The sequence below is a fragment of the Vespa crabro genome, chromosome 12 (assembly GCF_910589235.1).
Source record: "Vespa crabro chromosome 12, iyVesCrab1.2, whole genome shotgun sequence".
Taxonomy (NCBI): domain Eukaryota; kingdom Metazoa; phylum Arthropoda; class Insecta; order Hymenoptera; family Vespidae; genus Vespa; species Vespa crabro.
Window position 1 is genome coordinate 5,192,480 of NC_060966.1, and position 26,688 is coordinate 5,219,167.

General features: G+C 31.1%; 2 protein-coding genes across 4 annotated transcripts in view; one reads left to right on the top strand and one right to left on the bottom strand.

The window, feature by feature from the left end:
- LOC124428499 overlaps nucleotides 1-26,688 on the bottom strand; it is a 33,551-nt gene that overhangs the window by 5,178 nt on the left and 1,685 nt on the right. Inside the window, exons 2-3 of one of the 2 annotated variants that reach the window (XR_006943189.1) lie at nucleotides 19,029-19,288; nucleotides 11,172-12,988 (exon numbers count right to left, since the gene is read on the bottom strand). The gene's annotated coding sequence lies outside the window, so the exon portion shown is untranslated. Of the gene's footprint in view, nucleotides 1-11,171; nucleotides 12,989-19,028; nucleotides 19,289-26,688 lie in introns of those variants that run through there. The other variant, XM_046972621.1, reaches the window with a different exon arrangement.
- LOC124428495 (glutamate decarboxylase) lies at nucleotides 1,838-26,420 on the top strand. Of its 2 annotated transcripts, XM_046972609.1 has the most exons (11): nucleotides 1,838-2,202; nucleotides 3,656-3,741; nucleotides 4,074-4,164; nucleotides 7,450-7,686; nucleotides 13,257-13,573; nucleotides 13,682-13,933; nucleotides 14,377-14,444; nucleotides 18,349-18,427; nucleotides 20,391-20,540; nucleotides 20,669-20,863; nucleotides 20,971-26,420. In XM_046972609.1, exons 2-11 carry the CDS (start codon nucleotides 3,685-3,687, stop codon nucleotides 21,142-21,144), a joined length of 1,620 nt encoding a protein of 539 aa, XP_046828565.1. In that variant the 5' UTR covers nucleotides 1,838-2,202; nucleotides 3,656-3,684; the 3' UTR covers nucleotides 21,145-26,420. The 2 variants fall into 2 exon arrangements, with proteins under 2 accessions (XP_046828565.1, XP_046828566.1); XM_046972610.1 differs by lacking the exon at nucleotides 3,656-3,741 and having other exon boundaries at nucleotides 1,839-2,202.

The following is a 26,688-nucleotide window of genomic DNA, read 5'->3' on the forward strand; positions in this document are numbered from 1 at the left end:
GTTGTAGACACTTTGATGAGACAATTGTCACAGGATACGTCTAGGAACTATTCGAAAGTTTAACTTAGAAAGGAATACATCGAAAAACACATCTCTCGAGTGTCAATCCCTTCTGTTATGTCATGTTAACATTCGAATGTGACAGTAACGATGAGGACAGTAACGCTTTAACACAAGAAAATACAATGAAACAGGATTGGAGTTACGTCGTCGTCCTTAACGTAGGCAATGAATCCTACGAGATACTGAACGCATATACGCGCGCGCGCGCACACACACACTCATCCTACGATTATATATGTGTGTGTATCTAGCCAAGTATATTGCAACATAGAGAAAATAATGTAAGTTACGTGAGACAAAGGGTATATCGACCTCAGTGGTGGTACATCTACGTGAACATTTACACAGGTCGAAAGTATAATAGTTTACGACATTCCCTCCCCCCTCACCACCTAGCCCTCCTCCACTCCTTCTTCTCTTCTTCCTCTATCTCTTTCATTCTCCGCCACCACCTTCGTCTCTTCCTCTTTACAACGAAGGACGGAGTCAAGGTATTGATTAAATTCACCAGACGGCCATTTTGGCTCGCTACACGATTGGTTGTCGTCCATTTTGTCCTTCCTGTCTCTCTCTTTCTCTCTCTCTCTCTCTCTCTCTCTCTCTCTCTCTATGTCTCTTTCTCTTTCTCTTTCTCTTCCTCCTACTCTATTTCCTCCTACTCATCCCTCCTATTTTACCAAGCTCAAGAGAGAATACTAAAGCGCAGGCGTCGTGATATTTACCAGCGAAGAAATCGGAACGGTCAGCAGCAATTGAATTTTCCCAGCATCTACCTACGTTCATTTAATGTCGAACACAATAATTTTTTTCTTTGCTCTCTCTCTCTCTCTCTCTCTCTCTCTCTCTCTCTCTCCTTATCACCTTCTTCAATCCACCCAACCTTCCTCCCAATTACACCCCCCCCATTTCTTACATATTTTCTATTCGACTTACCTACTTGATAAAACTTCCGAACTAGACTACCCCATTTTCCGATCGTAAATATACGTACACCCTTAATCTTTCCACGAAATATGAATAAAAATATATATATATATATATATATGTATATATAATTGTTGTTAATTACATTGAATGATCAATTAACGAACGATCATTGAATCGAATTTGAAAGCAGAGAGAGAGAGAGAGAGAGAGAGAGAGAGAGAGAGAGAGAGAGAGAGAGAGAGAGAAAGAAAAAAAAATAAATAAAGGATGACAATAATTAATAAGAAAAAAAAAAACATAGAAGATAGAAGAAGGAGTATATATACGAAACCCTGGTGGTTGATAATACATCTTGATGAAAAAAGGAAAAAAATAAAAAAGAAAGCAAATAAAAAAAAAAAAAAAAGAAAATAAGAGAAAAAGAGAGAGAAATAAACGAAAAGAAAAAGAGAAGAGAAAAATCAAAGGACAATTTTTGAGGAAGAAAAAGAAAGGATTGAACGTAGGAAATATACATATATACTAAACGTATATATATGTATATATGTATATGTATGTATGTATTCCTGTATTTGTCTGCGTGAATTTGCACCCGCGCGCGCGCGCGTATGTGTGTGTGTGTGTGTATGCATAATGTGTCATGACGTCAGAGAATGACATTGGATTGGCCGAATATGAACACGCCTGTAGGAACCGCCCCCGCATACGTCGCATTCGAATCCACCCCTTAACCGTCTCTCTGCTTAAGTACGGGGGTGGTTGTGGAAGCCACGCCCACGTAAAAACAACCCCCTCTTGGTCTTTGCTATGCCCACGCTCGTGCGTCGGTCGTACTTGAAGGAGGAAACTGGGTCAGGCATACTCGAGGCAGGCCGAGTCAGGCCGAGGCTCGAGAGTCGTCCAGGAGTTTTCGACTCGAACCAGTCCCTTCGAAAACTATCCCGAAGCCCATCGTCGTCGTCGTCGTCGTCGTCACCGTCGTCGTCGTCGTCGTCGTCGTCGTCGTCGTCGTCGTCATAGTCGTCTTTGTAATCGTCATTATCATCATCATCGTCGTCGTTGTCGTCGTCGTCGTCGTCGTAGTCATCGTTTCTCAAATCGTCAGCTCAATTTCGTGCCACGATTTTCTTCGAAAAAATCCTTTTCGAATTTTGATCAATCAATTATATAATAATTTAAAAAGGACGATCAATCGACGAAGGGATAAGTAAGGTTAGTGTTCTTAATCCTTCATTATTTCTCTATTAAAAATGTATTATATATTTTCTCTTTTTTTTTCTTTCTTTCTTTCTTTTCTTTCTTTTCTTTTTTCAACTCGTTTTCATGTTTATATACAATCAGCTATGCTAACACGCTTCTTTCAGTATATGCTAATATGTGTATTTTGTAAATGATAATAATTATTTTTTCAATGCATGGATATCACTATTTCATACGAATATTCGATAGAAAACACATGATAGGAATCGTTCGTGTGAAAGTTATAATCCGTAAATTGGGGTTAATTATCGATTTGATAAGTATTACATAAACGGGACGGATGGATTTATTTTCTATGAATTTTCCTAAAATTTCCTAAATTTGTGCGTATTAAAACTTTAATAATAATAATAACAACAACAACAACAATAATAATAATAATAATAATAATAATAATAATAATAATAATGATAATAATAATAATAATAATCTTTTTGGACGGAGAATTTTTATGATCTCTTAATAGGAGGGATGGGGGTGGGGGACGACGAATAATTAATTGACTAGATTATAAAATTTGCAAAATTATAAAGGATTGATTTCAAGAATTTATATATTTAAATATTTGTATGTTGCATTTTTAAACCATGGATTTAAAAATTGTATAATTTATTATAAATTAAAATCCTTCGAAATTAATCCTTTTATGCAAATGTAATAAAATAAACAATTATTTAAATAATATCAATGGAGAAAAATAGAACAGGTCGATTAAAGAAAGAAAAATGTATGTCAAGAAAGAAAAAAAAAAGAACAAAAAAAGAAAAAATTGTACGTTTCAATTAATAAAATTGTCTACATTTAAGGATTAACAAAAAAGACCGAATTCATTTCGATTAGATCACTCGAATCGTTTCACTTTTAATAGTTATCTCATTTTTATATGCACGTCTCATAAACGAATTCTCTCGTTCATATTTCCATTTTCTTTTTAATTCTAGAAAATTGAAAATCCAATTAATTCTTTCAAATCGAAACGATCAGTTCAGAGAGCAAAGCTAAAAACTGCTCGTAAATCTGCTCGATAAATTTGAACTGATTCAAACATGAAGCTTCTTCTGATCATATTTAATTATTATAGCCGAACAAGGTATGCTCTCTGTCCATGTTTCTTTTTTGTGGTCGCTCGGCCTATCGTGCTCTCTTCTCTACGTTTTTTCTTCTCGCTTTCTCGCAAGCAAATACAAAAAAAAAAAAAAAAAAGAAAGAAAGAAAGAAAGAAAGAAAGAAAGAAAAAAAATAAAGTTACCAACGAAATAAATCGATAAATATAAATAAATAAATAAATAGATAAATAAATAAATGAACGAATGAAGGAATAAATGAATAAATGATATCTCTTGGCGAGACCAAGTTCGAAAATCGAGCGAAGACTGAAGCGGAAAATCTTGCTTGACTGTTGTAGGGACTGAAGCGAGGGACACAAGCAGAGACATGGACAATGTGCAAATGATCGGCACTAAAATCACAGCGATCAAGGAATACTTATATGTAAGACATCCGTATCTCGGTTCTCATCAACATAACTAACATATTTATCATAATCTATATCATCATTTCCTAATCGATAGTCATTTACGTTTATTGTAAAATTTTATTCATATACGATAAATGTTAAATCAATTTTATTTATTTCTAGATAAAACAAAGACAAAGATCAGAATATAATTTTTTAATTGATTCGAAATATTTGTTAATTTAATTTTTAAGACGAATTTTATAAACCCAAGAGATTCTATGATCTAGAATTTATTACAATGAATGCAATTTTCTTTTTCTTTTTCTTTTTTTTTTCTTCTTCTTCTTCTTTTTTATAATTTCAGAACTTTGCAAGGACGCACTCACCCACAAGACTAATGAGTAACGAAAATACCTACTCCCTCTCCAGGGAACACTGTAACCTCAAATACTCGGGTAAGTCATGAAAAATCTAATTTTTCCTTGCATTAATGCATGTCAAATGATTTTTTTTATGTAAAATCAATTAGTAGCAATATTTATTATCTTCTAAATCACACTTACAATATTTCTAACACTTTTCGAATTGATACAATTATACATAATGTTCCTGCGGACAATAATTCCTTTCCTTTTCCTCCAAACATATATGTAAATTTATTTTCTTTTCCTTTTATAAATAACTGTATAGAAACAATTAATACGATTAATGTGAAAATAAAAATCAAACTCGCATTAAACGCAAGCTCACAATATTTCTGACATTTAAAAAATAAATACAATTCCAGTGTTCGCATGAATATAATTCTTTTAACTACATTTAAACAAACAAATATTTTCATTTCATTTAGATTATTTATTTTACAAACGATTGGTATGACCGATTTAAAAAAAGAAAAAAAAAAAAGAAAAAAAAAAAATGGAAAAAAAACCACAGAACACCGAACTCTCATTATTTGTCAAACACTTAGAAAAGGGGGGAGGGGTGAAAAAACAGAAAAGATCCAGTGCCTTAACTTCTTCAAAGAAAAGAAAAAAAAAAAAAAAAAGAAAAAAAAATCCTCATAGCTCACAATATTGTCGTGATTTCGTGAAGCTTGCGGCTTCATCGAAGGGGTGCATAATAATAGAGGATTTAGAATCGGCCCGAAGTGAGGTTTCCTAGGCGGCGAGTGGCTGAGGACAGATTACACGCCGCAGGGTACAAAGAGTAGAAGGGTTTCGCAGTCTACGTCTCGTGTTTGCACATTGGGAAGTGTTGGATAGCGATAAGGTATCTCTGTTGCGTGACGTGACCACCATATTCAAATTTTCAAAAGATCCTTCTTCTTTTTTTTTGTCTTTTTTTTTATTATTCTTTTTCCTTTTTCATGCTAATCAAAAAGATCACTTGCCACGGATGTATAGTCACGAACCAATTAGATGTATATATATATATATATATATACACTATTCAAATATTTCAAATTTATTCGAATTCGTAATATAACAATAACGATAGAAAAAGATAACCGTTCAATATTGTAATTATAAATTAATCTCATAATCTCTCAGTTTATAAATAGCCAGAACTAACGGAACTAATTGCCAGTTATAACAACCCTCTTAAGAAGAATCGTTTTGATTAAAGTTAGATAGCTTTGAGGGTCCAATACAAACATCTGGATACAAAACGATTACAACGGGCAATAACTTAAAATAAAATTGATATAACGCGATTTCCTTTATCTTCTCGATATTAAAATTTCAAATAAAAGAAAAGAAAGAAAGAAGGAACAATAACAAATGTAACAATGATTAATCACTCATAATTAAATCTAATTCAAAGAAAAATATATTTAACTACGGAGGGATACAATTATTCAATTACCTTTTTTTTTTTTTCTTTTCCTTTTTTTCTTTGACTTGATAAAGAATTAATAATGTTTCCTTATCTCTTATCTAGCCAGTTATATATGAAACGATTTACTTCCCTTATTTGTACTCCGAGAAGTGCTATAAACCTCGAGAAAAAAAGAAAAGAAAGAGAAAGAAAGAAAGAAAGAAAGAAAGAGAGAGAGAGAGAGAAAGAGAGAGAGAGAGAGAGAGAGAGAGAAAGAGAGAGAGAGAGAAAGAGAAAGAGAGAGCATAGCATTTGGACATTAGATTGATGGGGTAGGATTAGCCGGATCCCAACCGTTGGAAGCCGAGGATTTCCCTTGTCTAACCAAAGGCTCAAAGCGATTCGCCATCAGGTTCAATGTTCCCTTACTTTCACATTGGAAGCATTATTCAGCACCCTTCTTCTTGATCATTGAAAGAAATACTTTTCGAATATATCTACGTGAATGTTTCCAAAGAATGTTCAAAGTCATTCTCTCTCACTCTCTCTTTTATTATATACTTTCCTCAAAAAAAAAATTTTCAAAAATTAAATAATATTTTCAATGATGATCTAAATAATTCTTTATAAATGATAATAATAATAATAATAATAATAATAACCCTAACATAATACTTATTTGGATTACATTAATTTCATTGTAGAGATTTTAATAGAACCAAACTGACAATATATTTTTCATAGTAACAATAACACTAATAATAATAATAATTACAATGATGATGATGATAATTTGATAAGTGCGAAGTGCCTGCACATACGCAAACACATAGACAACTTCAAAGTCAGTAACCTGTGTTTATCCAAGGGATCACGTTAATGCAATGGAAAACGAGAGGGGTATTTTATTCTATGGGATACATTATGGTTAGCCTAAGATAGAAGGACAGGCCAATCTACCAAGGATTTAGTAGAGGCACATTCAAACGATCCATCGTATTTTTTTTTTTTCTTTTTTTCATTCCCTATTATTTTTCTTTTCTTTTTTTTTTTTTTTTTTTTTTTGAAGAGATCCTCCTAACACTATCGTCCAGTCTATTTATCGTTAAAAAAAAAAAGAAAACAAGTTGCAACAAAAAACTCTCATATTATTACATATATAATTGAAAGTATTACTGATCTAATGACGGATGTACATATATCCTTAGAATTTAGAATTTGTTTAGAAAAAGATCTCTCTCTCTCTCTCTCTCTCTCTCTCTCTCTTTCTTTCTCACACACACACATACACACTCACTCTTTGAAATGTACGAAAAGAAAAATGTGAAGGATCCAGATCGAAAATCTGAAGAAGAAGACGAAGATGATGTCATCCCACCAAACAAGTGAGAGTGTGTCAAAATAGGTCTATACTTTCAATTGTTTGATGAGGTGAAATCATTTGAAATGCGTGTCATTCAACGAGGATGAACAAAATGAACTCGACGGTAGGTCGATTAATGCGTATGCAATGATAGCCGTCAATATGGATGACGATAAAATGATTTATCGTTTATTTTAATCACCGAAGAGATTTCACTTGATTATAACAATTAGAGAGTTATCATAGTTGCGTTTCTATCAATGTTTTCTTTTTCTTTTTTTTTGTGGTTTTTTTCTTTTTTTTTTTTTTTTTTTTTTTTTAGTAAATCGTAGAAAAGAAAAGAACAAAAAAATAAATAAATAAAGAGGACAGTTTAGACGTTAATTTTTTTTAACTTTAGACTTTAATTTATTCATGACTCGAAAATTCGATTAATGAAAATTAATTTCGAATGAAGTGTCTCTCATAATACTTGATGTATTTCAATTTAATTTTTTTCTTTTTCTTTTCTTTTCTTTTTTTTTTCTTTTTTTTTTCTTTTATTTGTCGTTCCTAGACATCCTGCCTCACAATGCCGAAAGTTATCCAGCGACGAAAGAATTCCTGATGAAGGTCGTGGACATCCTATTGGATTACATCAAAGCAACGAACGATCGAAACGCTAAGGTCCTAGATTTTCGTCATCCATCCGAAATGATTCGTTTGCTTGATCTCGAGATACCTGACACTGGTCTGACTTTGCAACAACTATTGATCGACTGTTCGACGACATTAAAGTATCAAGTGAGAACGGGTAAGTCAATTTTATATGATCATTTTTTTCTTAACAAAATCAAACGAAAGTTTCTGCGATGATATTAAAAAATCAATCATTCTTCTCCTTTTTTTTACAATCTCAAACGAATGAAAAGAAAAAAAAAAAAGAGAGAAAGAAAAAGAAATGGAGAGAATTTGGATTCTTTCTTTCTTTCTTTTTTTTTTTCTTCTTAAAACTACGAAGGGAAAAAAATATTGATTATTGACGTAGCATCGAAGAGCATAGTGTTATCACGTTTTTTTTTTTTCGGGATAAAAACATAATTTATAGAAAGATTAAGATTAGGAAAAGAGTGAGACAAGATAAAAAGAAATATGAGAACGTCCGAGTATGCTTCAAACCACTATCACGCTTCTCGATTCACGAGGGTGATAAGCCACATAATTTCATATTCAATTTAGCATACGGCGAAAGTTGGTGGCCACGGGAGGGAGACTACGAAGATAAGCTTGCTAAAAAGATGCTTCCGGACATTCCCTAACACCCCTGACATATTCGCGATAAAAAGAAAAAAAGGGGGGGGAGAAAAAAAAAGAATAAGAAAAGTAGAGTGAGAAAGAAAAAATGAAGAAATTAAAAAATATAAAACCATGACTATCAAATAAGAGACGCTCTTTTTTCGCTGGTTAACAAATTGAATTAGATATTTGTAAAAAAAATAAAATGATATTGTTGACTTATCAACAGACATACACACTTTGGATCATTTAAGATAAAAATAGGAAGAAAATGATATTGAGAAAAAATAAGTACTGTGAGATTTAAAACATCTTCTTTAACTTTAAATTAAATAGAATATATTGATAAAATAAAAATGAAGACTAGGATGAAATAAATTTCATTCCGAGAATCCTAATAATGTTTAGAAAGTCAACCGGCAATGTCTAGGGAACCACAAAGTTCGCCAAATCTCCTCCTGAAGATTCGATTACCGAAGCTGAATGGATGCTAATGCACAATAGAAAAGAAAGAGAGAGAAAGAGAGAGAATCCTAACCAAAGTTAGGCCAGAAATCTGGCCAACGTCGTCTCTCTGTGCGATCGAACGATGCCAAGAGAGTTTGAGAGGGTGTGGTGGGGTGAAGTGGGAATGGATGAAAACGTCACCCCTCTCTGCTATCGTAGGGGCACGTGTACGTTGATATACGTGCTGACAAAAACTCGTTATTAGATTATGTGTCTGGCAAGTATCGAGAAAGAGTACCCTCGAATTTTTTTATTCCTATCTATCTATTTATCTATCTATTTTTTTTTCCAACTTTTTACCGCTGTCTCGTCGAATCAATTTTTCGATATACATATGTATATATATATATATTTTTTTTTTTACATTAATATCGACAATTTAATAAAATAATGAAAGAGTGACGAAGAAAATCGTGAATAAAATATCAAGAGAAAAATTAGAAATGATTAGTGAGATTAGAAATATTGAGGTTGTCTTTGATAGCTTAATTTACAAACGTAAGACGAAGAAAGAAAACATATGCAACGATAAAAGAAACTAACGAAGGAATCCTTTTTATCTTAGAACATGCGTGTGAAAGTAGATCAAGGTCAGAAATAATGATCCTGAAATTGTACGAAAAGCTATCTTCTTCTCACATAGAATTTTAAAATGAAATATGATAGAATCCGTCTGACATTTTCGATCGATCAAACTTAACAGTTCGATAAGATTTTACAAAGAGATACATACGTATATCATAAAGAACGTATATCTCTCTTTCTTTTCTGTTTTTCTTTTTTATATTTTTACGATAATATATTATTATTTAAAATTTAAAGCGACAAAGCTATGTATGTGTCGAATTTTTAAGATTATTGGATTATGCGAATTGTGAAACTTATTTGTCCATCGGCTGAACAAGTTCTATCTTATTCCACTTGAAAGTAGTTTAAGTGTAAACTAGGATTAAACTTTGTGACGTGTGTTTATGTGTGTATATATGTCAATGTGTCTGTGTGACCTAAAATCGAAACTACAAAATATTCTTTTCTATTCTTCTTTGATCTACATTTTGCCAGTGTTATCGAAAACGGATACTCTAGTTTCTGCAATACCTCTAGGGTAAAGAACTTTGGGCTAAGGAACAACTGTCTTCCATTTGGCAAGTTTCTAACTTGAGGAGAGACTTCAAAATTCTTTAAAAATTTAATTCAAATTTTATTTTTTACTATTAACCATTAAATGTAAATTATGTCTACGATGAGGGCAAAAAAGAAAAGGGATTAAATTGGTGTACCGATATTAATTTCAAAATATCGTGTAGGAATTCGAAGGGGAAAAAAAAAGATGCAGGTCATATCTATAGTAAAAAGAAAGAAAAAAAAAAAAAAAAAAAAAAAAAAAAAGAAAAGTAAAAAGAAGAAAAAAATTCTCCGCGGCAGTGTCAACGCACGTGGCACCATTGCGCACAGGGTGGCGAATTCTATAAGATCGGTGTAATTAAGAGCCATTTCTACACGATTTTCCCCCGGTGGAGAAAGAGAGAGAGAGAGAGAGAGTAGGGTGAAACGGTAAATAGGGGTGAGCATAGGGGATGACTAGAACGATACAGTTCGTAGGGAAAAAGCCCCTTTTGCGATTCTCCAACGTCGAAAACGGCTGGAGAGTATAACAGCTAAGGAATTTAAATTAGTATCGATAGCTATTTGTGGAATTCAAACAAAAAATATTTTCATAAATGAACAATGAAACGATTAAAATGCCTGCCGCCTTTTTTTTTTTTTTTTGTATTACTTATTTATCATTTATTTTTCTATCAATCTGCTCATTAATACAAATGCAATGCAAAAGAAGAAAATATGAACGAACGGTGAAAAGATTAAACAAAAAAAATGAGAAATATTTATTTGTTTATTTCGAATTTATTTATTTATTTATTTATTCTTTCTTTTTTTTTTCTTTTCTTTTTTCATGTCAACCTACTCGTTAATATAGGTAAATAAAAAGGAAGGAAAAAAATGATTGGAAAAATGTTATTCGTTTGAAAATTCGCTAAGTGTTTTCCATCTTCTTCTTGAACGATATGATTGATTATACAGCATTAACGTTAAGCCAGGGTTACACACTTCTCTTCATACAAATCCTAAGTTCTAATATATCACTAGAGGGGTCTGCTTTGAACAGGTTCTCCTCGTGGCTTACGAAGCCACTCGGTTTCTTTCAGGCACACAACGTAAGACAAGAGTAAATTAGTTGGAAAATGATTCCACGAGAGAGTCTAATCGTTGCCTTGTCTATAGAACCGAAAGAAACAATTTCCTATATAATCTTATCAAATGATACTCGATAAGAGAATTCGGAGTTTTACGTAAACAATTTTTTGCACAATATTCATTTGCATTAAATCATTGACACGATGTCTGTCATTTTTTCAATTATTTGCACTTCTTAATTATTTTCTTTCGTCTTTTTTTCTTTTTTTTTTTTTGTTCACTCATTACTCTTTTGCGTTTTAGTATTATTTTGCTAAAAAAAAAAATATATATATATATATATACATATATACCAATACAAATATGAAATATACAATACAATTAAGAAAAAATTATTATATTAAGATTTCTAATGATTTTCTCGATGATTCTCTTATTAGATAAATACATACAATTTATCCTGGCGAGGATGCAGGTATATAATTGTCGAATAAAAAAAAAAAAAAAGAAAAAAAGAAGAAGAAGAAGAAAATACTTATATAAACGAGACTGTCTTAAAAATTTTCGACAAAGTTAAATTTCAATGATGAAAAAAAAAGAAAAATAAGACGCTCGCCAAAAATCAGAAGTAAAAATCCAACAGCATTCTTGTTTGAGAAAGGAAACGAAGATTTAATGTTAATTATATTTAAAGCGGCTTATCTCGCGCATTTGGTATAGTCCATGTTTGCTTTTCTTTGCACGAAGAAGGTATAGTTTGAGAGCCTCTGCAAACAATCTAGTCGAGCAGCGACGCGTGTGACGCGCAAAATGCGGGCGCTTCGGACCATCGACCCTACTACACCCTTAGACCTTCTACCATGTTCTCGTTCGATGTTTCTGTGAAACTAAAGAGAGAGAGAGAGAGAAAGAAAGAGAGAAAAAGAGAAAAACAGAAAGAAAAAGAAAGAAAGAAAGAGAGAGAGAGAGAGAGAGAGAGAGGAGAGGGAAATCTTTCTTCTCCCCAAAACCGGACGCGTGCCACGATCTCCAGACCAAGATAATTGCGAATAACAGCGCGACAAACGGCTCGAATGCCATTGCACGATATCACATTTTGAGGGTGACTTTTTATCGAACCATTCCTATCGACCTATTCTCTCTACGAAAGAAAAAAGACAAAAAAGAGAAAGAAAAAAAAGAAATTTCACTATCAAATTCTACGATCACAAATTCAAATATACGATTATCCCCTAACCGCACTTATTGCAATAAGGCAAATTGCAATATCGAGTCGATGCGAACGTATACACATTTTTCTTTTTTCTATTTTTTTTCTTTCTTCTAATAATCGTTCGAAGAAAGAAGAAGAAGAAGAAGAAGAATAGGAGGAGGAGGAGGAGAAAGAGGAGGAAAAAAAAATCATCTCGCGAGATTATCTTCGACAAACTTTAACGTCACTTTACTGGATTCGAACGAAGGGTGTGGCTAACATCCGACATCTCAAAGAAGGATCCTGTCAAACGTCAATCTACTTGGCTAATGCTATAAGATTAAAAGATTCTTACTGTCAATATTATCGCGCGTGAAAACGTTCCTATTGCTGACGTAATAAGAACGAGAAAAGAATAGAAAAGAAATATAAAAAAGAAAAAAAAAAGAAGAAGAAGAAGAAGAAAGGAAGAAGAAGAAAATTCACATAGCGGAATCCATGTTCAACGAAAGATTAGAGTAATAAGTCAATAAGTAAGTAAGCAAGTATTATGAACGCAAACATTTAACAAGATCATTGTAGAAATCTTCTTTTGTTTTCAAAAAGCTAAAGAAAATCTACAACAATGAAAGATAGGATAGTAATGAGATACTGAAAAGAGAAAACGTAGTAGTACATACAACTAACAATGTACATGCAATAGTGATGGTCGCAGGCACGCACCCCTGACTACACCAGAAGGCAGACTCCCATCAAACAGAAGCATTAGACTTGATCCGTGCACGATGTTCAGCCAAGCGGATGACAACGTACTCAGCGAGGAGCTTAAAGTTCTCTCTCTCTCTCTCTATTTCTCTCATTCTCTCTTCCATATACCTTTAACCTTTGCCAGCGTCCATGAGAACATATAGATTAGGGTTGACACCTAGGGTAGAAAAGTTTTTTAGCACGTGCCCTGTCAAAATTATTAATTACGTCAGAGTTAGAACAGTGTCATTAAGTGTCATTAACATCTAATACCATTTAAAGCAATCACGATTGTTACTTAGAAGAAAACTTGATTTCTATGAAATAATGTAATTAATTAAAGAAAATTAATTCCAATCAAATCCATTCGCTTTATCGAATATGTGTGTGTATTATTTTTTTCTTATGTTCTTCTTTTTTTTTCTTCTTTATTTTTATCACACAAGGACATCCACATTTCTTCAATCAACTATCCTGTGGTCTTGATCTGGTGTCGATGGCCGGCGAATGGTTGACGGCGACGGCGAATACAAACATGTTCACTTACGAGATCGCTCCTGTTTTCATACTAATGGAAAATGTTGTACTTCAAAAGATGAGGGAATTGATCGGTTGGAATTGTGGCGATTCGATCCTAGCACCAGGTGGATCCATCAGCAATTTATATGCGTTCCTAGCGGCAAGACATAAAATGTTTCCTTCGTACAAAGAACGTGGTCTTTCATCGATAGGAGGCCAACTCGTTATGTTTACGTCCGATCAGGTATGATTTTTTTTTCACTTGCATTTTTTTTTCTTTCTTTTTTTCTTCTTTATAGAATCTTTTCATACCCTATTTATATGTACCATGTATGTATCTTGTTGAAATCAGTGCCATTATTCCGTGAAATCGTGCGCTGCCGTTTGCGGCCTGGGTACCGACAATTGCGTTATGGTACCGAGCGACGAACGTGGTCGAATAATACCATCGAAATTGGAAGAACTTATCCTAGAACGCAAGGCCAAAGGTCACATACCATTCTTCGTAAATGCAACAGCAGGGACAACCGTGATCGGGGCATTCGATTCAATACCAGAGATAGCTGATATTTGCAAGAAATACAAGCTTTGGCTTCACGTAGACGTGAGTAAAATTTTAATCTATCTATCTATCTATCTATCTATCTATCTATCTATCTATCTATCTATCTATCTATCTATCTATTTGTCTGTCTGTCGATCAATTACGAATTATTCAGGATAATTCGCACGAGATAATACCTAAATGCCAAGTTACGAAAGAGCCTTAACGTTAATAATAAATGTGAGAAACGGAGAATCTGTCGAATAGAGTCACCCTTGTTGAATTCAAATCAAATTGCTCGCGAGGAAAGCCGGGAAAACGTCGGATTTATAAGTCAGTATTTAAACGGCCATTTAAACGTGAATATATTCCCAGGTTTCGCTCACTATGAGATATCTATTTTCGAAAAAAAAAAAAAAGAAAAAGAAAAAAAAATACATTTTCCCTTTCTTTTTTTTCCCTTTTTGTTTCCTTCACAACTTTTCCTTTATTTATTTTTACAGGCAGCTTGGGGCGGTGGTTTACTTCTATCTCGAAAGTACAGACATCCAAGATTGACTGGCATCGAACGGTGAGTCCTAAACAAAAGAATTTCTAACATTTTACATAGGGCCTCAACTTGATCTACGAGTTTTATTATAGTTCGACTAAGGGCTTAGCTTTATGGATCCTTAGGCTTCGAAAAAGGAGAGAAAAAAAAAAAGAGAAATGAAGGCTTAGCGGAGTATATAGAATAAAAAAATCAATACTCATAGGCTTTCAAGGAAAGTCCTGAATATATATATATATATATAGGTATACATAATTTTGCATGATAATACCTAAATGCAGGGATCAAAAGATATTACGTATGTAACATATTGCTATAAAATATATCGTGAAAAATGGCGACCACTAAGAGTATCTGGAAAATATTATATTTTTCGAAAGGAAAAGAGAGAAAAGAAACAAAAAAATAAAAAAAAAATAAAAGAAAAAAGGAAAGAAAAACTCTCGAAACAATTTATCACGTTGTCATAATTGTAATAATTGATTTTAAAAAGAAAAAAAAAAAATATATATATATATATATATATACGTAAGAAAAATTTCATTTACGTTTTATAGTTTGAGACGATGGGGGTCAGTGTATTTTCGTGCTATTGTGTTTCGTTCAAACTGGAAGCAGCGGCTGGGTACGATAGGGATGCTGAGATTAATCCACGATTTGCATCTGAGCGCATCTGTATCCCTCGAATCGATAACAGACAGTCCATGACCCTAAAAAAATGTGGCACGAGGTTTCCTCTCTCTCTCTCTTGCTCTTGAAAATTGAAATCCTATACATGTTCGTACGAAGATATAAAATGAGAGTTCGTCGTTGTGCCAATAAATAACAAAGAAATTTTCAGTACACACGTAGAAATATATATATATATATATATATATATATATATCTGTTTTGTTTTTCAATCGTTTTTATGAATAAATCCAATATTGTGCAATATAGATATCGAAATGAATTTGATCGATTTATTATTTTTGTTTTTCTCTTCACTTTTGTTGAATTTAATGATCGACACGAAGATTCATCTGGATCCTACAAAATTCAATTAGCAATATTTCTCGAGTATCACAATACAATTTAATTGATTAGGATCAATTAGTACATGCGTCCTTTTTTTTCTTGTTTTCTTTTTCAATTTTTTCCTTTATTTATAATAATCGATCGAAAAAAGGGATCATTCTTTGGTTATTGAAAGGTTCTTTTTTTTCTCTCTCTCTTTCTTTTCTCTTCTCTCCTGTCTTTCTGTCTTTTGGAATGGACTGTACTGTCAGTCGGTACTTCCTTCCTGAAGGTCTTGATTAAAATGGCAAACGAGAAGAAGAGAAAGTCCATGGGCACGAGCAACAGCTGGATCGGTTCCCTGGAGCGCATTTGCAGAACAGAACTCTCCTCTTATATTGACGCGCCACAGCATCCGTGAGCTGTACACCATCCTCCACCTCCACCTCCTCCTCCTCCGCGAGGTTGAAATAAAAGCCCGTGCCTCGACAATGCTGGATTAAACTCATACAAAGGGACCTCCCTCTCTTTCTTTCTCACTCACTCACTCACTGTCCTCCTCTCTCTCTCTCTCTCTTTCTATCTATCTATCTATCTATCTATCTCTATTTGTCTCTTTCTCTCTCTCTCTTTCTCTCTCTCTCTCTCTCCGTGTTTCATATACCCTATGTACACGTACGTAGGAAATCGTACGTTTTGAAAAGAGGAACTACTCTGATTTCGTCGCTATATCAAAAAGTCACAAATGATTACGAGTAAAAGATTATCCAAGCGAGACAGGTCGGAGGACATCAAATAATAGACACGATATCTGACAATGACTTCTGAGTATCTTTTTGTTTTTATTTTTTTCTTCCTCTTCTTTCTATCTTTCATTCTTTTTTCTTTTTTTTTTTTGTTTGTTTGTTAGTTTTCTTTCCTTCTTTTTTACTCTTCGTTCTTACATCCCATAACCCATCCGACCAATCGTCAGCCCATTTCTTCTTATTGCGATGAATATTTTTCTTCGATTTTTTTACCATACTTTTTTTTTTTTTTTTTATATTCCATGATAAAACATTTTCGCTACAATACAAGTACATTATAATTTTTAGAAGAATTTCTTTTTTCCTCTCTCTCCTTTTCTTTTTCTTCCCTTTTTTATCATCGTATTTTTATTTCATTTCATTATCATTCCTTTCTTTTCTTTATTATGTAAAAAGTTAATATACAGAAAATCTATATGTCAATATATTCTATAATAATTATAATAATTAATTAATACTTTTGAAACATTTGCATAAAAAATCAATGTTTTTCTTTTCTTTCTTTCTTTCTTTTTTCTTTTTCCTTCAAGAATCCATTAGCATATATTTCAATGTTAATTATAAATTGTTATATAACAAATTTACAAGATTGATGATGATAATTATGTTAATTATATATATATATATATATATTTATTTAATTATATATTATATAATTTATTTAATTATATATTATATTATTTATTTAATTATATATTATATAATTATATATATATATATATATCGGTGTATAATAGCAATGTGTGCAAGGAACGTAATCAAAGCTTCAAATTTATGTTTTTCATTTAATGCTTCAATGATAATTATGGTAATTAGTAGTCAAATACTAGCATATCTACCATATTCACGTGTTCACATTGCACATAGCTTTTGGAATTGGCATGAGGAACGAATTTGAGAGGAGAGTCAGAAAATAGAGAGAGAGATAGAAAGAGAGGATTGGTACAAGCGCCAACCCCAGCTGCGAATCGCATTAATCAACTTGAAGCTTTATATTATGCACGGTTCTACGAGAGGTTAGATCTACTTAATCGAAAAGAGAGAACTTTTCTTCTTCTTTCTTTTCTCTTTACATTTCATTCTGATCGATTCGAAAAAAGAAAAAAGAAAAAAAAAAGATCGTCGTAGAAAAGAATTTTTTTTTATGCAAAATCAATAAGTACAAAAATAAATATAAAAATCACGGATAGAATAGGAAAGAAAAGGGGGAAGGGGGAAAAAAAAAGAGAGAATAGAAAAAGAAAAGGAAGATTTGAACTAAACATGATACAAGAAATTTCGTGCATCCAAGAGTAAAGTGAAGAGTGACAAATGGATAGTGTCTGTCGACGACACGAGTCTCTTTCAGGGTATTTCGAGTGTCCTTGAATCATTCACAGTATAGTTAAAAGAGCATAAAGGGTCAGTATGATGTGTTATATGTGTCATTTGCAAAAGGAACGATAACATTTGTCAGCGAAACAAATCTCAAATATATATCATAATATTAAATTATAGAATACATGAAATTTTCATCAAATTCACGTTTTATGCCACTTTGAAAACAATAAGTTGAAATTAATGAATTAATCGATGATCAAATTCTTCGAAACATTTAATTTGTCTGAATGATCGGTTTAACGTATAAACGAAGCCACAAATTGGTGTCAAGGACTACCCATCAAGGCAGGTTCTAGTATTTCGTGATCTCTTGGATTAAGAAGGGTTACTACACAACACACACGGCAGGTTTTCTCCTATCGAAGGGGTGTGTGTGAAGTTTAGCTGAGGGTTAAATCCGATCCCGTGGCTATATTAATAGCTCTTCTCTTGAATCGATGGACCCCATGAAGAGTGGAATACAGGGCATATGAAGATAACTCATATTTTATCCCCTATTGGTCCCTATGGGAGTGGATAAGAGTTTGACGGCCAGCTGAGCTTAGTTGAACTGAGCTTTTTCAGTTAGGCTCGATATATACATATACTATATACATATATATATATACTAAACTATATATATATATATATACTTCGCTTCGACAGCTTCCAGATAGGATGCGTCAAAGTGAACGATAGTTCCGACTCGATAAACCTCATTCCCATGAAATTCCTATAAACAATTCGGAATATATTTTCTACAGGGCCGACTCGGTTACGTGGAATCCGCACAAATTGATGGGAACTTTACTTCAGTGTTCGACCATACACTTCAAGCAGGATGTAAGTAAACAATTATAATCAAATCTACTAATACATGATTCTGAAAAGAGATAAAAAAAAAAAAGAATAAACAAGAAAAAAAAACAAAAAAAAAATACGAGTGTAGGAAATTTCAAAAAAAGAAAATAACAATTAAAAAGAATTACTGATATGAACACAACGTAATTGAGATTTGACGGATGTACATACGATATAAATCAAAATTATGATAAATCTGATAGCTCGGAAAAAAAGCGAACAAAACATACACACACACACACACACACACAAGCAAACAAAAATAAAAAAAAAAAAAACAGAACCATCTAGTGGGTATTAAAAATGATTGGACAAAATTGTTGACGAATGACGTGAGATTTGACGTGTTCGAATACCATTGGAAAGGGCGATGACATAACAACGCTATGGCATTCCATGCTATGGGGTGGACCTACGTGCCCACACACTCCTGGAATTTAATTAAACTAAGAGATAACATATGTTGCCATAGTCCGTCGGCGAACTGCCGACGAAGTGCCGCTGGATTGCTGGAGGGTCTATCCCTTCGATCCAACTACCTTGCAACCACCCAGACACCGTAGTTATTGCTAACTCTACTCACTCTCTCTCTCCTTTCTCTCTTTCTCTCTCTATCTTTCACGAACACTTTCTCTCTCTCTCTCTCTCTCTCTCTCTCCTGCTTTTCTTCTTATATTAAAATTCCGCACACCGGCTGCACCACATCTTGCTTCTGTAGATCATTCTTCCTCTCGATGTCACTCGTTTCTTCCTGGCAAACTTTCTTATCGAATTATTCAACAAGAAAATGGTAATGTCTTTCGTTCAATTGTTACCTCGATTTTATACAAAATTGTATCTATTCTGAAACAAACGAAAAAAAAAAAAGATCAATAACGACTCGAAGACAAAAACGTAAAGAACTTTTATAATTATTTCTCCTGACTGATTGATTTTTTTCTTTTCTTTTCTTTTCTTTTCTTTTTTTTTTTTTTTCTTCACAAAATTATCTCGTTTATGAAAATTAATTATTCCGAAATAAAAAACTGATAACTGTACAATAACTACACTGATTGATAGCTACACGATACTTTGCAATATTATCGATTCGTTTTCTTCAAAAATTAACTACTCAAAATATAAAATCGACAGATCGTTTGATTAATTACTAAACAATTTTCAATAAAATTATTTCCAAAGGAATAAAATCAAAAAAGAAAAAGAGAGAGAGAGAGAGAAAGAACAAAAAAATTTCATGACTAAGTATTACACAACTTTCATCGATATTAAATTTTTTACAAAAAGTGATCGATCCAAGATAAAAATCAAAGTATCTTTTTCGATCAATAGCTGATTATCAATAAAATTAAATCTACTCTTTATCTTCTAAACTTAATTCTACGAAAAAGAAAAAAAAACAGATCTCAAATCGTACGGGCTTATAAATATATATATATATATATATATATATATATATATATATATATATATATACATACATACATACATACATACGTATCACCCGTAATCCAAATCCTAATTATCAAATCCATTCGATAAAACCTTAATAAGAAATTAGAATTAATTCAACTGAGACAAAATGGCGCTTATTCCCTAATCACCATTTAATGACCCAAAGCTTAACAGGTAGTCGAAAAACGAAATGGTGGAATATCCAGGTGGTTTGAGTAAACCACCGCCATTTTGTAAATTCAATACCGGTGTAACTCCCACCTCTTGCGCATGTGTTAAACAGCCGTATCGACCCAAGCAAGCAGCTCTTTACTCTTCCATTCCATCCCCTCTCCACTCCTCTCCTCTCCTCCAACCCTTCTCGTCTTTCGTCTCTCGACAGCTCTGTAAATTTATCTCGACGACGTTTTATTGCGCGAAAATGAACGGCCAAACTCTCTACGAATATTCCAACGTGTCACAATTTTATCTGTCATTCTTTTTTCGATTATAGGGTCTATTAATTAGCTGTAATCAAATGTCAGCGGAATACTTGTTCATGACCGATAAACTCTACGACGTACAATATGATACCGGTGACAAAGTTATTCAATGTGGTCGTCACAATGACATTTTCAAACTCTGGCTACAATGGCGAGCTAAAGTAAGTCAACAAAAGAGGGAAAAAAACAAAAAGAAAAAATATATCTATTTATATAAATAAATAAATATGATATCTGATTGAAGAATAATCGTACAAATTGATAAAAAATATTTTCTATTGTACGATAGGGTACGGAAGGTTTTGAAAAACACATGGACAAATTAATGGAACTAACAGAATATATGGTCAGACGTATCAAACAAATGCCAGACCGATACTACTTGATTCTCGAGCCTGAAATGGTGAACGTTTGTTTTTGGTATTTGCCAACCCGCGTTAGAAATATGCCGCACGGTCCGGAAAGAGAAAAGATTTTGGGCGAAGTAAGTTTTGAAGAGGTCTAACGTGTAAAAATTTAAGAAAGAAAAAAACAAAAAAATTGTTTTTATAAAAAGAAAATTCTTAAAATAAATAAAATAATCGTCTTTAGATCTGCCCGATCCTGAAAGGCCGCATGATGCAAGCTGGTACATTAATGGTTGGTTATCAACCCGATGATAGGAGACCCAACTTCTTTAGAAATATCATTTCGAGTGCTGCAGTTACAGAAGCTGACGTTGATTTCCTATTGGCTGAGATGGATCGACTGGGTCACGATCTCTAAGTTATCTGCCTAATAATATAAAATTGATTGATCGTTCGATCTTCTCATCCTATCCGACTCATCCTATCGATACGGATAAAACCGCGCGAACGACGATTGATCTAAATTGAGAGAAAAACTATATTGACGAATAATATTTATTTAGATGTGTACAAAACTCATGTGGCCAAAACTCAGATTCGCATAATTCATGAAATATTAATTGTAATTAATCGTAAGAAACATGCGTTAATACGGGCGGATGCATGCGGCCTCTTTTATTTATTTTTGTTTTGTTTTGTTTTCTATAGAATAATCAGTCGATTATGATCATCTTTGATCATTTTTAAAAATCTAATTTTAATATCATGTTTTTTTTTTTTTATAGGAAACGATCTTTTTATCTACGAACTATTCATAAACTTTTTTCTTTATATATGTTTTTTATTTTATTTAAAAAACTTATATTAGATATTTTATATATATATATATATATATATATATATATATATATATATAGATAGATAGATAGATATATACGTTGTTGTTATTTATTAAAATAAAAAATAATAATAAATAAATTAATATATTAAAGTTTAAATTCGAGCCTGATGCACCGAACGCATTCGTTAATCGTTCCTTAGGACAACATAGGTATTAACATAATTCGTTTATAAGTGTTGACATCATTGTTTAAATAAAGAAACTAATAGCGTACGAAGAATGATCGCAAGTTGTTAACGCAAGTGTGAGCGCATGATAAAACAAAAGAAAAATAAATGAATAACAATAACAAAATGAATACGAAGAAAAAGAAAAAAAAAAAAAAAGAAGAAAGAGAAAAAAATATAAAAAGACAACAAACTGACGATGGTTAAAAGATACTCATAGTGTTTAAGACATTTAGATCTGTAAGGGAAATACACAACAGCATATCCATATGAAAATAATTACGAGAGAAAAAAGAAAAAAAAGGAAAAAAAAAAAGGAAAAAAAAATGTCGAGTTACAACAAAGTAGATATTTCCGGCCGTATAAAAAGTTAAATAAAATAAATAAATGAATAAATGAATAAATAAATAAAAAAAAAATATATATATATATCAGATTTTCACTTTACTCTCTATCTCTTTCTTTCTAAACCACGTATGTAAATAAATAAATACATACATACATACATACATACATATATACATACATACATACATACATACATACATACATACATTCATATATACGAACATACAAAAAACAAATAATAGAAATGAAAGATGTAAGTATATTAATTGCAGGAATTCATTTATGATAGATCAAAGCAATAACAACGTCAATATATATATATATATATATATAGATATGAAGATGCTCATCTCAAATTTTCTAATCATTCATTATTGGAATCGATTAAAAATTAATATCAATTATGAATTCGTCAAATCTAAATATTCGAGGAAAATTCAAAGATATATGAATGAAAATATATAAAAGAAATCTGAACACACGAATTGCGTTACGCTTGCACATTTGCGCAATTGATTAGAAATTAATTTCGATTATAAATTCGTCAAATATCTATATATAAAAAAAAAAAAAAAAAAAAAAAAAAAAGAAAGAAAAAACAAAAAAAAAAAGAGAAAAAAAGAGAAAAAAAGAAAAAACATCTGAGAGAAAATAGATAAAAATATGACAAAATAAAATGGTGATCTAAGTCGTCATAATATAAATTGCGTTACGCTTGCACTTCAATTATTATATATGCGTTGAATCGTCGTTGTTGTTGTTATTGTGTTGTACGAGTTACAACGAATCGCAAATGAGTAAAGTAAAGTAAAGTAAGTAAATAAATAAATAAATAATCAACTAACTAACTACGCCTATTATATAGAGAGATATCATAATTGAAAAAAAAAAAAATAAAAAAAAATTTACGAACGAAATGCCACAATGATTAAATAATACATAAATAAATGCATTTATAAATTGTGGCTTCTTGCTTAGAGTATAGTTATCGATGCTGTGCATTATTTTTGTTATATAAATATCGATTACAAAGAGAAAAGAATATTGTTATTTATCAAATCGTTTGCAGCAAACAAACAAAGAAATATATCTTGCATTTATTATTATATTATATACCGACGTAATTATATAATATTATTGTTTACTGTTGAACAGTTCGAGCAAAACAAAATGTAATGAATTAAATATATATATATATATATATATATATATATATATATAAAAATATAAATATTAAAACATATATATTATATATATATATATACATAAACAAATATACATATATAATGTAATATGTATATTTAGTGTTGAGACAATTTTAAAATACAAAACACAAACCCATGAAAGTACATGCTTTTCAAATATTCGCATGAACGGTTGTCAAATGATTTCGAAGTTCGATTGTTTAAATTTCTCGAGATTGATTATTTAATTTATATTATTATTCCAAAGTGATTGTTATTTGTAAAAAAAAAAAAAAAAAAAGAAGAGAGATATATACATATAAGTATGACTTTAAAGTCTAATATAATACGAAACTAATTTCTTTTTCAATTTTTAATGTTGAATAATAATTCTTTTCCTTTTCTTTTTTTTTAGCAAAAAAAAAAATGAAACACCTATTTTTTTCTCATTTTATTAAACTTCCGTTTATTCGACAACACTTCAAATCGAATAATTCTACAGATTTCAACTCACTCGCCAGTATTGAGTAATTCAAGACTAAAGATAAGCGAATAAAAAAGAAAAAAGAACAAAGTAAAAAAAATAAATAAAAACGAAAAAAAAAGGAAAAAAAAGGAAAAGAAAAAAAATTTACAAAAAATATCTAAATATAATTAACGCGACAAAGATAATAATGAATGAATGAATAAATAAATAAATAAATAAATAAATGTATTTATGTATAATACACATACAGACACAGAGAGAGAGACACACGAAAATAATCAAAGATCGTTCTTCTCCATACGACGATCTATAGATCTCAATTAAAATGATATCATTATTCATTACGTAGATTAAAATCGAGAATATCTTTTTTTCCTTTTTTCTTTTTCGATGCCAAGAACGCTAGAAATTCATTAATCAACTTGACTCTAAAGTGTAACATTATTATATAAATATATAAATATATATATATATATATATATATATATATATATATATATATATATATATACACACACATACAGGGTGGGCCAAAAGTTTCTAGGTAGTTTTAAAGATCAATTACTCTTTTTTGAAATCTTCTGAAATAATTTCTCTTCTTGTCGTTTTCTTTTTTTTACATCGTGAAACTACAAACTCTTGGGAACTTTTAACCCACACTGTATAATAACTACGACTATGCAAATACGAGAGACGTGACATGCTAGTAAATGACGAATTGTATTTTTGAAGATACGACATCATCCGATTAGAAAAGAGGAAACTATAAATAAAGAAAAAAATAAATAAATAAATAAAAGAATAAAAATATAAACAAATCCACCGAATACCTTGTAAAGAATAAAAAGAAGAAAACTAGAAATGTGCCCATACACACACACGAAAATACACACACACACACACCCACATACGCTATCGGAAAATAGTCGTTGTTAATCTGTTCTTATCCGTAAATTTATTCACCCGTTATCCAACATAACATTCAGAAAAGAGTAATTAAAAAGAGTAAATTAGTGAAAAACTGATGGCTATTAGAAAAACGAACAAATAAGTAAATAAATAAATAAATAAATAATTAATTAAATAAATAAATAAATAAATAAAAATAAATAAAAATAAATAAAAAAGAACGATATATTTATATGAAGAAAAGAATAGACGATTAAATCCGAAATATTCGTTTTGTAAATTTGCGTGAATAGATCGAGCGATCGAATGGCATTAAAAAAAAAAAAACAAAAAAAAACAAAAAAAAAAGACAAAAAGCAAAAAATCATTTCGTTAATCAAAGAGAAGAAAAAACGAAAAATTAAAGAAGGCAAAAAAATAAGAAAAAAGGGAAAGAAGAACATTGTTCTAATAATGTTTTACAACAACAAATGCCGGTTGTACGTTATCCTTGTGCCAAGTTCTTTGAAAAAAAGAAAACAAAAAGAAAAAAAAAAAAAATAAATAAATCGATCAATCAATCATAAATTCGCATTAATAACAAATAAATCATTTCACTTTTATTATAAAGAATGATAGTAATTACAAAAAAAAAAGAATAAAAAAAGAGAAAAAAAGATTTATCATTATTAATTACAATTCATTTTATGTTTCGTCGTTGTTGTTGTTTTTTTTTTTTTTACAAAACTTCATTTCGACACCTTAGACCTTTAATTGAATCATTTCTAATCTATCTCACACGCTATGCACCTATGCACCTTTGCACCTTTGCACCTATGCACTTATGCACTTATGCACTTTTGCACATATGCACGTATGCACTTATGCACTCGCACATTATTAACACAATCATTCTTGCATCTGTAAAATCTGCATCTAATATTAATATCAATATAATAAGTATATTAAGCGACGTATTAATAATATATTAATATACTTATTATTGTTTGAAGAAAAGAAAAAGATAAAAGAAAAAATTGGAAAGAAAAAAGGAAAGAAAGAAAATATATATATATATAAAAAAAAAAAAAAAAAAAAAAGAAAGAAAGAACATGAAGAAATTGGCACAAGTATAACGACAATGATAATGTCAATTGCTTTTCTCTCTCGATTAATCATACTCTGTGTACCATCCTATATAGATCTCGACGATTCTCAAGCTCATTATCGAATTAATTATTGATCCAACATTATATATATACATACATATATATATATATAAGTTGATAAAACAAAATTAACAACAAAATCACATGTCTTCCAAAAGTATTGAGAATAAACGATTAGACAGTTTATTGTAGGAGAAAAGAATCTTCGTAATCGTTCAAAGATTAAAATTCTCCTCAAGTGTAATTGTGCATGTATACGCAAAATAATTACGCTAACGAAATGTACGAAAATAAAAATGGGAAAGAAAGAAAAAGAAAAAGAAAAAAAAAAAAAAAAAAAGAAAAAAGAAAAGAAAAGACAGAAAAAGATAACATACTCGAGATAAATTCGACGAATGTAAATTATGTGAAACTATGTTTTTCTGCTATGCACGTCGTAATCACTACTCTACTAACAGATATCACCTAGCCAATCTAATCGCCCTAATTATCCACTGTATATTCAATGTCTAATAAACTGCTGTTATCTCTCAAATTGTCAATACAGAAATCATCTCGTTTTCTTTTATCTCCTTCCTAAAAGACAAAAAAAAAAAAAAAAGAAGAAAAAAAAGAAAAAAAATAGAAGTAAATAAATAAATCAACATAAGAGTAAATAAAATAATAAATCCCACCTATCTTTCGGACTTTATTACTAATATCTAATCGAACGATTGAAATGCGTTAATAAACATTATATCAATTAATATCATCAATAGAGAGAAATATTTATCAGCTTATCTCTTAATTATTATTCTCTTCGAATCTTATCTTAGGAA

Coding starts and splice junctions, on each gene's coding strand:
- LOC124428495 (XM_046972609.1), top strand. CDS start 3,685: ATGGACAATGTGCAAATGATCGGCACTAAAATCACAGCGATCAAGGAA. Junction 3,742..4,073: donor CGATCAAGGAATACTTATAT/GTAAGACATCCG, acceptor TTATAATTTCAG/AACTTTGCAAGGACGCACTC. Junction 4,165..7,449: donor CTGTAACCTCAAATACTCGG/GTAAGTCATGAA, acceptor TGTCGTTCCTAG/ACATCCTGCCTCACAATGCC.